Source organism: Kogia breviceps, chromosome 11 (genome assembly GCF_026419965.1).
Source record: "Kogia breviceps isolate mKogBre1 chromosome 11, mKogBre1 haplotype 1, whole genome shotgun sequence".
NCBI lineage: Eukaryota > Metazoa > Chordata > Mammalia > Artiodactyla > Physeteridae > Kogia > Kogia breviceps.
In genome coordinates this window covers 14155455-14170593 of record NC_081320.1, presented here as the reverse complement: position 1 = coordinate 14170593, position 15139 = coordinate 14155455, and the positions used below count along the sequence as shown (strand labels likewise).

At 49.0% G+C, this 15139-nt stretch overlaps 1 protein-coding gene across 1 annotated transcript; it reads right to left on the bottom strand.

The window, feature by feature from the left end:
* Positions 1-966: 966 nt before the first annotated feature.
* Positions 967-13549, bottom strand: GGCX (gamma-glutamyl carboxylase). The gene is made up of 15 exons (XM_059079556.2): positions 13394-13549; positions 12830-13000; positions 11539-11697; positions 11045-11210; positions 9299-9377; positions 8760-8866; positions 7763-7926; positions 7148-7413; positions 6868-6999; positions 6327-6478; positions 5716-5885; positions 5370-5500; positions 4609-4756; positions 4233-4428; positions 967-3797 (listed from the first exon to the last, which is right to left on the bottom strand). The coding sequence occupies exons 1-15, from the start codon at positions 13434-13436 to the stop codon at positions 3605-3607; spliced, it is 2277 nt and encodes a 758-aa protein (XP_058935539.1). The 5' UTR covers positions 13437-13549; the 3' UTR covers positions 967-3604.
* Between the last annotated feature and the right edge of the window lie 1590 nt (positions 13550-15139).

Here is a 15139-nt window from a genome sequence, read left to right as displayed (position 1 = left end):
TCCATCATTCTTTTAAAGTGTTTTGGTATGAATATGAATTGAACATACTTTTTAACCCTGAGTAATTGTAATCCCACCCATGGTTTAGAGAAAGCACTTCAGTCCTGACTGCAGGCATTTAAATGGTTTGTAAATCACATCCCTTGCACTAAGAAAGTTCAAGGTTTGATCTGTTTGTCCAGCAGTGCCTTTTTTGGCCAATGCACTGGGCAAAATTCACAGCTCCTTATTACAGCAGCCAGTTCCATACATACCATCAGCAGTGTTTTAAATTATCTAAGGCTAAGGGCATAAAAAACATTAACGTGAGTGTAATGTGGAAGGAGTGATAATGTTCTCTCGAAAATTTAAACCAATTTTCATCTTTTTGAAAATGTAGAAAGTTTATTTAAGTTTCCCGTTTGTATAAACAGGTGTTTATACAAGTTTATGCAAGTTACATGTTCAGTACATACTGCAGTTTGAAAAGGGTTTTTGAACAGTGGTGAGAGGGACTAGTTTCCAATATATCTTATACAATGAATGAGCCAAAATGAAATTTAAACAAGTTCCCAAAAGCTTATTCTAAAATTGTAGAAGGTTCATCAGCCAGAGCTTGGACCATCCTTCCTTGAGCCTAGCAGCCACTTGGCACATGTTCATACCCGCACATATGAGATCAAGTGGTTCAAACACTTCACTGTGCTCTGCTGTTGCAGACGTGAGGCCCAAGGAATGCTTATACCTGGTTGCCTGGAGGCTTAGAAGTTTAGAAGCATATTTGGGAGGGAAGGCAAGGTTAAATCTTCTGACCTGCTCTGAAACTTGAGAAGTTCAACTTTGCATGACATTGAGAAACTCCAGAAAAAGTTTCAAGAAGCCTTTAGATGCCACTGCATTGCTATCTAAACACAACCATCTTGACCAAATGCGGGGATGAGGGTGGGTACGTGCCTGTAGGCTGGTAAAGTAACACCAGAGAACTGCTTTGAGGTTCAGTTCAATATTTATTTACTAGGATGACCCCTGCTCTCAAGGAGCTTGCCGACTAGAGAGTGAAGGTGGCTTGTCCTCTGCCTAGCCCCCGGGTGGAGGTGGGATTAACCAGCTGAGGGAGGAGAGTAGAAGCAAAGGCATGAAACAGCAAGGGGTGAAGGTGATTACAGCTGAGAATCAAAAGCATAAAGTGTTAATGGAAGGAAATGTCATTTCATGTTTAAGTTGAAAATCATACTATTCTACAGAGTTTCAAGGGGGATGACACTGGTCAGGGACGGGGTAGGATGCAAAGCCTTCTGGCGAAAAGGACATTAATTACCAGGGCCTGAATACTGAAACCTGAATAACCCAGATTTTCACCAGTGAACAGTTTCTTTAATTTTTTTTTTTTTTTTTTTTTTACCCCCCCGGTACGCGGGCCTCTCACTGTTGTGGCCTCTCCCGTTGCGGAGCACAGGCTCCGGACGCGCAGGCTCAGCGGCCATGGCTCACGGGCCCAGCCGCTCCGCGGCATGTGGGATCCTCCCGGACCGGGGCACGAACCCGCGTCCCCTGCATCGGCAGGCAGACTCTCAACCACTGCGCCACCAGGGAAGCCCAGCTTTTCTTAACCAGTATTAGACTAGCACCTTTCTTCATCCCACCCCAACATTTTCATTTGGAAAATGAGACAGGTTGGAGGAAAGCAGCATCCTTGCCTGTATTAATAAAGATACTTTTTGCAGGAGTTTCCTTCGGAAGTGGAGAAGAGCTTTTTTTTTTTTCCCCCTTTAACCAAGTAAAAAGGAGGGTGTGGGTAGCGGTTGCGGGGAAGGACATGGTGCCAAGGTGTACTGTGTCGCTGAGATCTGCAAAAGGACTGAAAACCAGTGTTTTCCCCACATTGGTGCAAGATGCCCTGTGGCACAGCCATCACTGACCCACAAAATGCCTTGTATGAATCCGAGGGACTTACTGCCAGGTCCCACTTGGCCTCAGCTGCGTGCCCTTACTCAGGCCCAGCCTGCACAACTGCATGGCAGCCCTGCTCTGGTCTATCCCTAACTGGATTCCAGTATAAAGGCTGAAAGAACAGAGGTAGTAGAGATGAATTCAATAGGTCCAAGAAGTAAGAGGTAGAATTAATGGGACTTGAAATCTTAAGAAATGTGAGGAAAAGGGAAGAGTCAAAGGCTAATAACTGCCAGATGGCTTGGTTAAAAAAAAACCCAAAAAACAGTTGCCACTCACTGATAACGGAGATGCAAGTCTGAGCTGGGGACGAATGCAAGTTCTGTTTATGACAGACTTTGAAAGCTCTGTAGAATATCCAGCTGGAGCTAGTTAGATATACAGGTCTAGGGCACAGGAAAGAAACCTAAGCAGCAGCATCACTGGAGACCATGGAGTGGACGTAATCATCCCAAGTGTGTACAGTGAAAAGGCAGCTGCCTAGGAAAGAACGCTGAGACTGGGTGGAGTGGAGCACGGGAAGAGAAGAGAAGCCTGAAAACAGACGCGATCCTCTAGCAAAGTTCCTGGCACTGCCAGTCTACTGACGGTCTCTGCCTGGAAGACCAAGAGCTCCCAAGCAGGGCCTGTTTTTTAGTCTGTCTTTTTCTTTTTAATTACTCTATGCATTCTAACTTCCTAGCCCAGAGCCAGGCCTTTGAATTTTCACAGAATTGAGGATCCTCCTAAATCTTACATCCAAACTTTCTACATCCAAAGTCTACAAAGTGACAGTAAACACTGCCTAATCCCTCACCAAGTTTGGTTTAATCTTACTTTACATCACCTCCTGCTCATTAAAGGCTGGAATAATGCTAACTACTAAGCTTATTTGTAGATAAATACCACTACTAATCACCTAAATTTCGTTATTAGTTTAACTCTGTGCTATTCTAACTATGCTCGTGACTGCTACTGAAAAACATACTGGCTGTATAAATAATAGGAACAAAGAAGGAACCAAAACTGCAGTGAAGAGAAAATTATTCTCTGTGCATTTAAAACCTGATCACCATCCTAATCATACTTTATAACCGGACAAGTTTTAAGCTACATTATTTCAGAATTATTGTCAAGGATTCTAAAAATTACAAGCAGCGCAGGGTGCAGGACCTTAAGTCAAACAGACTTGAGGTTCAAACCATCAGTCCATCCCTTATTAGGTATATGTCTTATGAGCAAATTATATTACTTCTCAGCCTCAGTTTCCCCAACCATAAAATAGGGCTTATGGCCGTTAAGGACTAAATGTAACAATGCTGGCACAGTGCTTCACACAGTGCCTAGCATATGGCAAGCACTTGAGAACAGCCAGCTACTATTTTCATCATGGAATATTAAATCTCTTGCACCAAGGAGCCAGTCACTTTAACCCTGATCCTTACCCTTTCATCCTAGAAAGACATTTTCACGTTGTTTTTTAACTCCCCAAGCCCCTCAACCTTGGATTGATAAATCTTATCCTTGCTTTACTTCCCTGGTTCCTCTAATCTATCACCTCTGAATTTATCAGAGTTATGGATAAGGAAGAAAAATGTCAAAAAAAAATCTGAAGTAATTTTTTCAGATGTCCACTGCATAGGTAATGGTCTTGTGACTGGCTGCTCCTACATCTGCACCCAACATCTGGCCTCCCTCAGAACTCTGAGTGGACAGCGTCAGCATTTGGCTCAGAAGGATTAGGATTTGAAGAATCTGTGTTTGAAGGACTCCGCTCTCCAACTGGCTCAAAGGGTCGCAAGTTCGCATAAGTCACCTCTTGGGCTAGCTGCTCCAGGGAAGGGCGGCCTAATACCAGATTTCGAAGTGAGATACATGTCATCAGAAAGCTGAAAAAGAGGGGAAAAGCCAGCAATCCAAACTCCTGTTTCAACATAGGCATTCCTGCCAAAGCCCTTAGCGGACACCTGGTCCTACCCCCTCACCCAGGCATAAATGAGACTCTCCCCCCAAGCACCCCAACATCCCAGTTGGAAGGGCACCCCACTCCTTATACAGTCCGGTAGAGGACTCCAGGGTGGGGTAGGAATAACCCACAGGGAGGCTGGAGAAAAGCTGAGGCAGAACAAGACAGCGGCCATCAGACACCACTTACTCTCCCATTCAATCAGGGAGAGGAGAATGGAGAGGACAAAAGGGAGGAATTGAGCACTGGATTGTCCTATCCTGGGAAACAGTCCCTGCTGTTACCCTCACCAGAGAAAAGTTACTCAGCCTGCAGACATCTGATGGCAAAGACATGTACTGCTGTGGGTAAAACTTACCTGCGGCGAAAGACATAGAGCTTTCGCAGCAAGAAGCGGAGGAGTCGCTCGTGGAAAGGGGCATTTCGCCGGCGTTCGATCTCCTGGAGCCTTTGCTGGCGTCTAAGAAAGGTCTGAACCAGTGGTGTTGGCTCAGGGCCCCCTTTGACTTCCCCTTCCAGCAGAGGTTGCAGCTCTGGAGGCAGAGGCTCTGTTTCTGCCCGAAAGAGGGCAAAAAGAGGAATCACTGAGAAAGAAAGAGCGAGCGTTCTCTCTCCTAGAACTCCCCTTTCCCCAGCTAGACGCTTCACATTCATTCTTTAATGGCTAGATCCTCACTCACAACCCTGACTTCTTGTAAAGCAGGCTATCTCAGCCCAAATCTTCATATACTCACCACTTCCATTCTCCACCTTCTCCTTCAATTCTTGCAGGTATGCCAGGTCTTGCTCCAGTGCCAGCTCTGTAGTGTTGACATAGATGTACATGTAGCAGGAAGGACTGGGCGACATTGTATACACCTTATGGTACTCACCAGCAGGCAACTGAAAAGAGGGAAGAAACAGATCTCTTTCACCCTCTAGCCTTTCCCTAGCCAGCCTATGGCCTCCCTACACTGTACCCCGCCCCAGACATCTATTTTCTTGTGTTTTGGAGTCCAAAGGAACTGACCTCTAGAACCCTGAATGAGCTATTCACAGCACGCCCCCCTTGCTTTTTGAGCTCCCACTGCGTTATTGTTATGTTAAAGTATTTTGAGTCTGTAATAAATCAACTCTACTCATCTAAACTTTTCTACCATTGTTTTTTTCTGTCGTTCCTGTTTTTTTTTTTTAAATATTTATTTATTTATTTGGCTGCATCGGGTCTTAGTTGCAGCACGCGGGACCTTCACTGCGGCACACGGGCTTCTCTCTAGTTGTGGTGCACGGGCTCCAGGGCGCATGGGCTCAGTAGCTGCGGCACGTGGGCTCTCTAGTTGTGGCGTGGGCTCGGTAGTTGTGGCGTGGGCGGGCTTAGTTGCCCCACTACATGTGGGATCTTAGTTCCCCAACCAGGGATCATACCCACGTCCCCTGCATTGGAAGGTGGATTCTTAACCACTGGACCACCAGGGAAGTGGTGGTCCCTCTACCATTGTTAATTCAAGCAAAATACCTGCATTTTTTCTCCCTCCTGAAGAGTCTGGTTCTTCTGCTCTGCCACCAGCTCCACAGTCACCTCTCCCTGCAGCAGCTGGATGCTAGTGTTGCCCAGGTCTTCGCTCACAAAGTTCTCCAGGTGCAGCCCTGCCAGGGGCAAGAGTTCCCCAACCCACCCCATGGTGGAGTGAACTCACCCCCAGCCGGAACAGAGAAATCACACCTTCACCCCCACCCCCGACCTCGGGTTTCAAACACCTTCCTCCCGCCAGGAGAGGCCCCTCCCCACTCCGTCACACGCCATGTCCCTGGCCAACGAAGCCAGGGGGGAGATAGCAAAGCCTCCTTGCTCTCCTCCGTACCAGGGAAATCTGCGATGAAGACCACTTCGGTGTGGTTGTCCAGGCTGCTCTTGATTTCCTGTAATTTGGTTCTCCAGGGAGACAGGTCCATCAGCAGTGGCTGCAGCCAAGGTGTACGCTGGAAGGGGGACCAGGTGGCCTGCACGATGTCCACACGAGGGTCAAAAATCCTTAGGAAAGAAAACCATGTTCTAAGGAGGCCACAGCCACCTATGCACTGGCAATTCCGGTTCTGTTCTTTTCATCACTGTTCCCAGACAGAGGAAACAGGGTTTTTCAGAACGAAGAAATGGCCTACGTCAGCATGTTATTGCCAGTTTGGGACAGAGAGAGGAGGGGAAAGAGATTCTGGAGTACTGGGAAGAGTGGGAGTTAGTGGCCACCGGACAAGAGCTGTGATAACAGCTTCTAGAAGAATAAGTGGGTTACCTTTTCTTCAGGACGATGGTGCCCCCTGCTGGAAGCAATCAGCTATGCCCACAACCAGGTCAACAGGGACATGCACCAGAGGACAGCCTTTCAAGCAAGACAGCACTGGGGAGCACGGGCTATCCACCTTGGCAGAAAGAGCTAGCCTTCATTTCTCCCCCTGCTCTGCCCCCCTTGCCCACCTCTGCTGGAAGCGGTCATTGATGGAGACCCAAATATCAAAGTAGATCTGGGGCTCAGTGACATTGTACTTGGGAAGCAGGCGGCTCAGGCAAGTGGCATATTGCTTCAGCATGTCCGCATGATCCTTCCAACGCCGGCTCTGTGTGAATACCTGCCCCAAACCCCCACGTTAGTCCCACCTCATTGTTACGCAGCCTCTGGACAGGTCATGCAATGCCAGCGGCACAGTGAGACCCCTGCCTGCTGCCAGTTCTGACAGAGAAACAGCAACAACAACAAAACCCCACAAAACTCGCTGGAAGAATTTCTCATTGCTGGGCTAGCGGTACTTACCTTTCCTAAATCTCATCTCCGTTCAGGGAAGTGAACGGCATGGCCCTATTTCAACCCCCACCAAAGAAGCGCTCCATGGGGCTCCAGAGAAAGGGCAGAGTGGGCCCAAATGTGTTTCATTTCATAATTGTGTTTACGACCAAACCAGACCCCAAGGCTCAAGGGGGGCTCTGAAGGCCAGTAAATCGTCAGCGTCAGACATCTCACCCCAGGGTTGAGGTAGCCCAGCTCGCCGGTGTGGCCATCACGGTAGGTGATCTTCACGTGCTGGTGGGAGCGGGAGTGCACCATCATGTCCCAGGAATAGCCGTACAGCCCGTTTGTCCAGTTGTTATAGCCCTGAGGAGGCAGGGCAGCGGCAATCAGCTCGACGGTCCCCACGCCGACCCCATCCTCCGCCGAGAGAGGTCCGCCAGACCAGCCCCATTCTCTCCCGGTCGCCGTCGCCTCCACCGCTATCCAAGGTTGACCCCCAGCCCACACGTACCTGGGTGAGGAAATGAGAATAGGGCAGGAAGAGCTGCTCCAGGAGGTAGAGCAGGGTGAAGGCGGCGCCCAGCCGATGGCGCAGCCCTGGCTTCTGACCACCTTTGGCCCGGCTCCTCTTATACACGCAGGAAGCACTGGGCTGGGGGGCAGCCCTGAGGGGCAGCAGTTCTTGCAGCCTTTTCGGGCAGTGAGCCAGCAGCTTCCGAGGCCACTCGGGAGAGCAGAAGAGAGGGCTGCTGGCCAGCATGACGTAGGGGAACATACCTAGAAAAGCAGGGAGAAAACCAGCACGGCGGGAGTTTGGCCGGAGGAAAACGTGGGTCATCGCCTCAACCCCCTTCCCCTAGGCAGCCTTTCCCAGGTACTCCACTGATGATGAAAGAAGTTCTCAACTCCAGTCTATTTCTCCCCGGGGAAACTTACTACACAACGTACTTGCTGAGCCCGGAAGCCGCCAGCCGCCTCCCTGTTTGTTTCCATCTCACAGAGACCGCATCCGGCTCAGCTCGGCACCCGCCCCTGTCACCACCTCCCACTGCCACACCGGCCGCTGGCTCGTCCGCCCCCTGCACACCTGTGGTTTCCTATTTCCCACCAGACTACAGGAACTGACCAATGCTGAAGAGCTGGGAATTCATGCAGTGGAAGTAGGACACGAAGAGGAGGCCAATGGATCTTGAGGCATCAAAGAAGAGCAGGAAACCGGCTGAGAGGTCGAGCAGCAGTCCGCACCAGTGCACCACCAGCAGACTAGTCATCTCCTCAGACAATACAAATCTGCGGACACCGGGGTCAAAGGTCAGGCACGGTCAGGCACCAGCACTCACGGCAGATGTACCTCTGCTACCCTGTCCTTGCTGCAGGATCCACCCCAGCAGGTGGGTGGAAGAACTCCGCACAAAGACATCCTCTGGTAGGGTTTTCCAACCCCTCTTCATTTCCACATACTTTAGGTGGCCATATTTTTTCCACATACCCTACGTAATAAGCAAGAGTGCATCTCTGGGAGGGCACAATTTGATTGAGCAGCGTGTGTTGTGGCGGGCAGGCTCTTCGTGGAGGCTATACATGAGGAGAAACTTTAAAAGGGGAACGCTTGGCTAACATCATCATGGTGTCAAACTTTAGGAACTGCGAGATGACGGGAAAGAGGGAAAAGAACGAAGTAGAACCAGAGGAAAGAAGAAATGGGAGGAAGAGTGAGGTCGGAGAGGAGCAGCTCTGTTTTGGGAAGAGTTGGCAACGATGGTATTGTCGGGGCGAGGGGCGCCAACCGTCCATCTGCTCCGCACGCCGGCCAAGGAGTCCCGGCGAGAGGCTGGGTGACCACCCGAGGACAGAGGCACCACCACGGCAACGGCTGGGGCCACTGCCTCACTCACCAAGCCACCTAGCACTGGAGCTTTCCTTTCCTTTACTGCTTTTCCCTTCATTTCCGCCCACACTGTAAGTCTCCCAGGGGCAGCTAGGCCTAGATCTTTTGATACCATCAACCCTGCCTTCTGCTGAACAGGGAGATGAGCGGACAGAGGGAAACACACGCAGACCTGAGGGAGGCAAGCCCCCCACTCTGCACCTGGGCCACCTGAGGCCTCTGCCCTGCCGCTCACTTGAAGGGACTGAAGAGCCAGTGCCGGGACAGGTATTCCATGGAGTAGCCTTCCACCCAGTCTGCGTCCAGCTTTTTCACGCCCGCGATGAAATACACGATGAAGATCTGCAAACACAAAATGAGTGTTCAAACGAAGTCAGAACCCTGTCACCTACAGACAGTCACAAATCAGTTCTGATGCCAGTTCAGGGCCCAAGGGAGACTAGATCCATTCTTCTATTCACTCATCTCATATATTCACTCACCCGACAGCCTACAGATGCCAGGCACAGACCTAGGCACCAAGGAAAGTCATAATGTTATTTTTTCCTCATGAGGATTCTAATCCAGCGGGAACAAAGCTCGACTCTGTCCATGACAAGGTGAGAGACCCCAGAGATTAGGGGCTTGGAAACAAGGGGAAAGCCAGCCCAGCTTTCCGGCAAAAGGGGAAAAAGAGAAGATCCAGGGAGGCAGAGCAGAGCACAGTCTGGCAGTGGGACAGCCGTGCTGACGATGGCTGTTGAGAACACCTCCCCCTCTCCTGAAATCCTGTACCTGGCCACGCAGCACAGCATAGTTCCAGAGGGGCACGTGGGCGTTCCGCTTCTGGGCGTTCAGCAGGCCGTCCACAGACCTGCAGCGAGGGGGGAGAAGGATGGAGGACAGCTTCTTAGCCCAGTCCCATTTCTACCTTGGGACTGGTAGAAATGCTTTTTAAGTGTAATGCTCTCTCTATCCCAGGACGTCTCCCACACCTTCTCTGGTCCTCTGGGCTATTCTGAGGTCCTTTAGAATTATGTGAGCATACTGCAACAATGACTATTTTAAGTCATAACAGAAATATTACTAGTGAGTTATAACAACAAAAAGTTCAGTGTTTACCATTCGTTTAGTTAGCAAATTAGTTTCTCCTAAAGAAATAGATTGGGAACAAGACTACAATGCTAGAATATGGCTGAATATGAAAAAGAACGAATTTGAGGCAACGTTTGAAAAGCTAAAGGTGTATGAAAATATATATAGTGCATTTAAAAAAAAGTTTCAATTTCCAAGACAAACTGACACTTCATAGACCTGGATGCTAAGATCTAGTGCCAGAGAGTACCTGCTAACAGCTTACCTAGGCTAAGAACTGATAAAACCAGGCTACTAAGATTAGATGTATTCTGGGGAGGCAGAAGCAAAGTAGGTTTTCAAGAAGACACAGAATGAGCAGAGAAGCCAGGAAAGGGGCAGCTCTTGTGGTCAAGAGCATGGGAGTCTGTAGTTAAGGAGATCTCGAGTCTCACTTATGCCTCTTACATGCTATGTGACCCTAGGCAAGTCCTTTACTTCTCTAAGCCTTAGTTTCTTCATCTATAAAATGGGAACAGCACTATGGACCTCATGGGGTTATAATGTGGAAAAATTAAAAGTGTTTAGCATAGTGCCTGGCACGTGGAAAGCCTTCAGTAAGTGATGGATCTTTTTTCAAACTGTGTAAAAGTCATAAAAATGAGACTTTTCAGGAGTATTCTGTCAAAAGTGCCTCTTTGTGATGACAGCTGGCCACTCTGAATGAATGTAAAGGTTTACAAAAGGGGTATCTGCATGTGTGTGTTGATGAATGAAGTCTAATTAATGACTGATAAATCACCAACAAATCCAATGTTTGAGATTTTTTCCCCCTATATTCATGTTACTGACAGCTCATACTCGCTTTTCACTTAATAATGGGAGAATCCTTAAAGGTCATCTGCCCTGCCACCCTGTCTCCAAATCCCTTCTCCATCTCCCGAGAGCTGGTCACCTGAGCCAGAGGTCAAGGAGGGCTACCTCCTCCCGGGACAGCACTGCTCAGCAGCCCTGGGGGGCCCTCTCCTCTGACATGACTCTGCCCCACAGCAACTTCTACTCTTGGCTCTAACTCCGCCCCTCTGGGCTCACACAGAGAAAGTCTGCTCCCTCTTGCACATGACCACCCTTGTAGTATCTGAAAACAGCTATGTCTGGCTTTAGTCTTCTCTTCTTCTCTCTAAGAGGATTACAGGAAGTAGATAGATCAAGGCCTGGGGAGATAGGGATAGAGTGAAGGGGTGGGAATGGAGCCATTTTGCTTTTTTGACACCCCAAGAGCCCCAGCCTCACAGACCCTTCCCTCTCCCAAATCCATCCAAATCAAAGTGTCACCCTGTAACCACACTCTGCAACGTATGGCCGAAAATATGTTTGCTGGGACAAATTCTAGGACCTCACCGGGCCCCTATCTCTGGTAACCATCCTGACGCAGCCAACCCCTCCCTCTTTTCCCCAGACTCATACCAGTAGCGGTTTGCATCCATGAACGTCAGCTGAAAGGCCAACAAACCAAACAGATAGGAGTGGTTGTTCCACGATGTCTTGTCCAGAAGAAACACATACCAGTATGGCAGCAGGAACAACACACAGCTTATCCGGTAACACAGGCCCAGCATCATGCCCAGTGCCCCTGGGATTTGTGGGGGAGAGGATTAAGAGGTCAGAGGGGCACTACAGGCCCAGCTCCCCTGGGACAGGCTGTGGGTAGGATTAGGAAAGGTCATCAGACATTTTATAACCAGGTGAAAATAAATTTCAATTAAAATGTTATTTCAACATTTTAAACAGAGTTACGGGGTCACAGCTCAGATGACACACAGGTCAGCAAGATGAAATTATAAGTCACAGAGCAAGTGAAATAAGAAACCCAAGACCTTGGTCATTCACCAGCATGCTTTGTATTTCTGGGTTTTGGGTAGGCCAGTCAATACTCTCATCTCTCCTACAGTTTCCCTCACCCAGAAACATGATGGTGTAGACCAGATACATCCAGTCAAGGGGCAGTGGCTGCAGGGCGTCCAGCAACGGGAAGCGGCACACCTCCAGCCCATCCAGGTATCTTCTGTCCAGGGAGCTGAGCCCCCGCTCCTGGGGAATGTCCAGCACCATCATCAGCCCTGAGAAGGCAGACGGGGAGGGGGCCGTTAGGTCTTAGCAAAGCGAGTCGCGGAACATGCTGGAATACAGTCGAGCACGCCCAGCTCCAGGCTCAGACTTCTTTCCTAACCCCAGAAAGAATTCGTTCAACAATAACCACGGAGCGCCTACTCTGTGCTAGGCATTATGCCCGTTGTGTGATCTCAGACAGCCACTGCACCTCACTGAACCAATTCCCCATTTGTGAAAGGGGGCTCATAATATTTTGCAGGGGTTCAGAGAAGATTAAATGAAAGAAGTGTACAAAATGCGATCAAAGCTGTTCAGGTTTTGATAGTAATATTTGTAAAGGTCTGCCCTACTGGCTACAGAAAGTGCTCTGGGGTGGTGCTCCTCAACCTCTTTTACTTCCTGGCACACCTGGCAGAGCAGTATCTGGCCAGCACACTGGGGTAAACAGAAGGGGTACTCAGGCCAGGAAGGCATCTCCACTTAAGGTAAGATTTCTCAACCCCAGGACTATTCAGTTTGGCCTGGTTAATTATTTGCTGGGTGGGCTATCGTGTGGTTCATAGGTCATGCAGCAGCATCCCTGGCTTCTGTGTAGATGCCAGTAACCACCTATTCCCCTTCCCTCCCACCCCCAAGATGTGACAAATACAAATGTTTACAGACATTGCCAAATGTCCCCTGGAGAGCAAAATCACTCCCCGTTGAGCAGCACTGGGTTAAGGGGAGTAATATCTCAGCATATCTGTAACCCATTCCAAACATACATGCTGTGGCCTATGAGTTAGAAAGATTTGGATCAGGGAGTCACAGCCTAAATGCCTGCCCTGTCACCCCTGCCATTTCTCCAAAGTCTAGTCCTTAGCATACTTACTGGGCAACTTCATGCCACAAATAAAATGGGTTCCTGTTCCTCTACCTCTATATGTCCTATAGTCTCAGATCACAGCATTTCTGGTCTCCAAACCCTAATCGGAGACAAAACTGGGTCACAACGACCCTCTCCCAGGATATCAGTAACTTCAGCTCTTAGGAAAAGGAAGGTAAGTCCACTAAGCAAGTAAGTATCCAAGAAATGGACAAGGGACGACTGTCATTTTCCCACCCCCAACCACGCTGGCCCCTCCCAGAAACTGGACTTACCAAAGAGAAAACGGAAGACTGCCAGGCTTGCAGGATCCGTAGGTCTATTCAGCAGGGTCACCAGCCTCCCCCAGCTGGACACATCTGTCCACTCAAAACCCAAGAGCTTCCCCATTCGGCTGCCCTGACGGCGCCCTGAGGTCTGTCCAGCCTTATCTTTCTGTACTTTATCTGCAACCGATAAATGGAGAAAGTTGTGTGTGCGCGTATTGGAATGGAGATGCTTTAAAACAGGCTCCTCCTCAAATCACAGAAATCACAGGCTCAGGGCTTCTGCCTACCTGGATTCTCCCACTGATCTCTGACTACCCGAAACATCCCGGCAGTGCAGCCCCTCCTCCAGGACGCCCCAATGTCCCAAAACCTTTCTCAGACAGCAGCCCCCTAGCCGCAAAGTGTGCTGAATGTCATCACCACCCCGAAGCCGAAGACTGCAATCTCTCTCTATGGCTCCTTCCAATCGGAGGCTCCCTTCCCCAGGTCCCACAGGGAAGTCCTCCGGCCCCCACCCCTCTGAAACCCGCGCCCCTCTCTATCCACCACAAGGCGGGGCTCTGACCCTACCTGAGTCGGGCGGGGACCGCGCAGACCTAGCGGATACCGCCATGGCCTCGGGGAGGTAGGTCGGCCACAGCGACAGCGTCCGAGTAGGTGGCGTCGCGATGGAAAACTCCCCTAAGTCCCGCCTTCCCGACACATCAGCACCCGCGAGGCCGGCCGGAAAGTGCCGGGACTGTCGTGAAGAGCCCTTAGTCGGCCGCGCCGGGCTCCCTGCCTGGCGGCAGAGGGCGGAGCGAGGAGCCTTGGGGCGGGGCGAAGCGGCCGGGAAGGGGAGAGGTCAGGCCCCGCCCTCCCCGGTGACCGACGGGGAGCGAAGATGTTCATCGGAGCTGCCTCTCTTCCGCCGAATGACCAGTCTCTTCCCTGAGGCCTCCCGGTCCCTCTCCGCGCTTTCAACCTAAGAAGACCCCGAGAGCCCGCAACTTACCTGGGTCACTCCCCGCACCCATTAGGCCTCTCCAGACGTGAAAAGCGCGGGCGCAAATGTCAGACTCTTCCCAGAGAGGTTCCCGCCGAATTAGGACGCACCTGGAAGGGCTGCCCCGGTCTAGAGACTGTGTGCAAGTTTCTTTATTCTCTCTTCCAGTACCTGCCATGAACCAGAGGTTTGAAAGCAGCAGGGGAAACCGGAACAACATAGCTGCAGAGGGTATGCAGAGTAGGGGCAATGAATAGAGTGGTCGATCAAGGAAAGTCTTAGAGAGGTGAGTCTTGAACAGCATTGTAACATCTAATTCTCTGCACTGGGATTGACCAGCAGGATCAGAGGAAGGCGTCTTAGACCAAGGGTTCTCACATTTTTTTAGTCTCAGAACCCCGCAACGCTGCTACACACATTATTGAGAATCCTAAAGAACTTTTGTTTATAATGGGTTATATTTTCCCGTATTTACCGTATTGGAAATTCACACCGAGGAATGTTTAAAATATGTATTGATTCACTAAAAGAAAAAAATAATAAACCCACTACATGTTTATATAAATAACCTTTTTAAGAGAAAAAAGTATATTTTCCACACCAAGAAAATATATGAGAATAGTAATATTTTACATGCAAATCTCTTTAATGTTTGGCTTCGTTGAAGAAAGCTGGATTCTCATATCTGCTTCTGCATATCATCTGTTGTGTAACGGTGTTGATTGAAGTATGTGAAGGAAACCTGGCCTTACCTATACTTAGTTGGAAAAAAGAGAAGCATTTTAATATCCTGTTTAGATAACTGTGGATATTCTTTTGTACCACACCAAAACTTACAAGTAGTCGTTTTTTAAAGGTTAGTCAGATGTGAAATTGGAAATCATATAATGAACTTTATGCTCTATTACATTAAAATCATTGGTATATCTTGCGCTTTGAATGGACCTTTTACTCACGCATGAGTTTGTAAAATATGCATGGTCATTTGGAAAACATTGCTTCACTGAGTTACACAGCTCTTTTAAATGCAGAGTCTCTTAAACGTTGGGAAGCTGCCAGGCTCACAGTGGCAGATACAAGTTTTCAAAATTTTAATATTCACTTGAAAGCTCAAATTTACCATTGGCAACAAATACCATTTATTGTTTTCCTTGAACGAACCGGCTCCTTTGATTTTTGAGAAAATATTTGCTAAATGCACCAGTTTGAATAACCATAGTTTGTCCAGTGTCCTTTCAAGTAAAATGGTACTTTGTTTAAAAAAAAAAACAAGACAAAAGCAAAGATGCTCAGCACCTTATATTATTAGGAAATTGAAAATTTGGGAATTC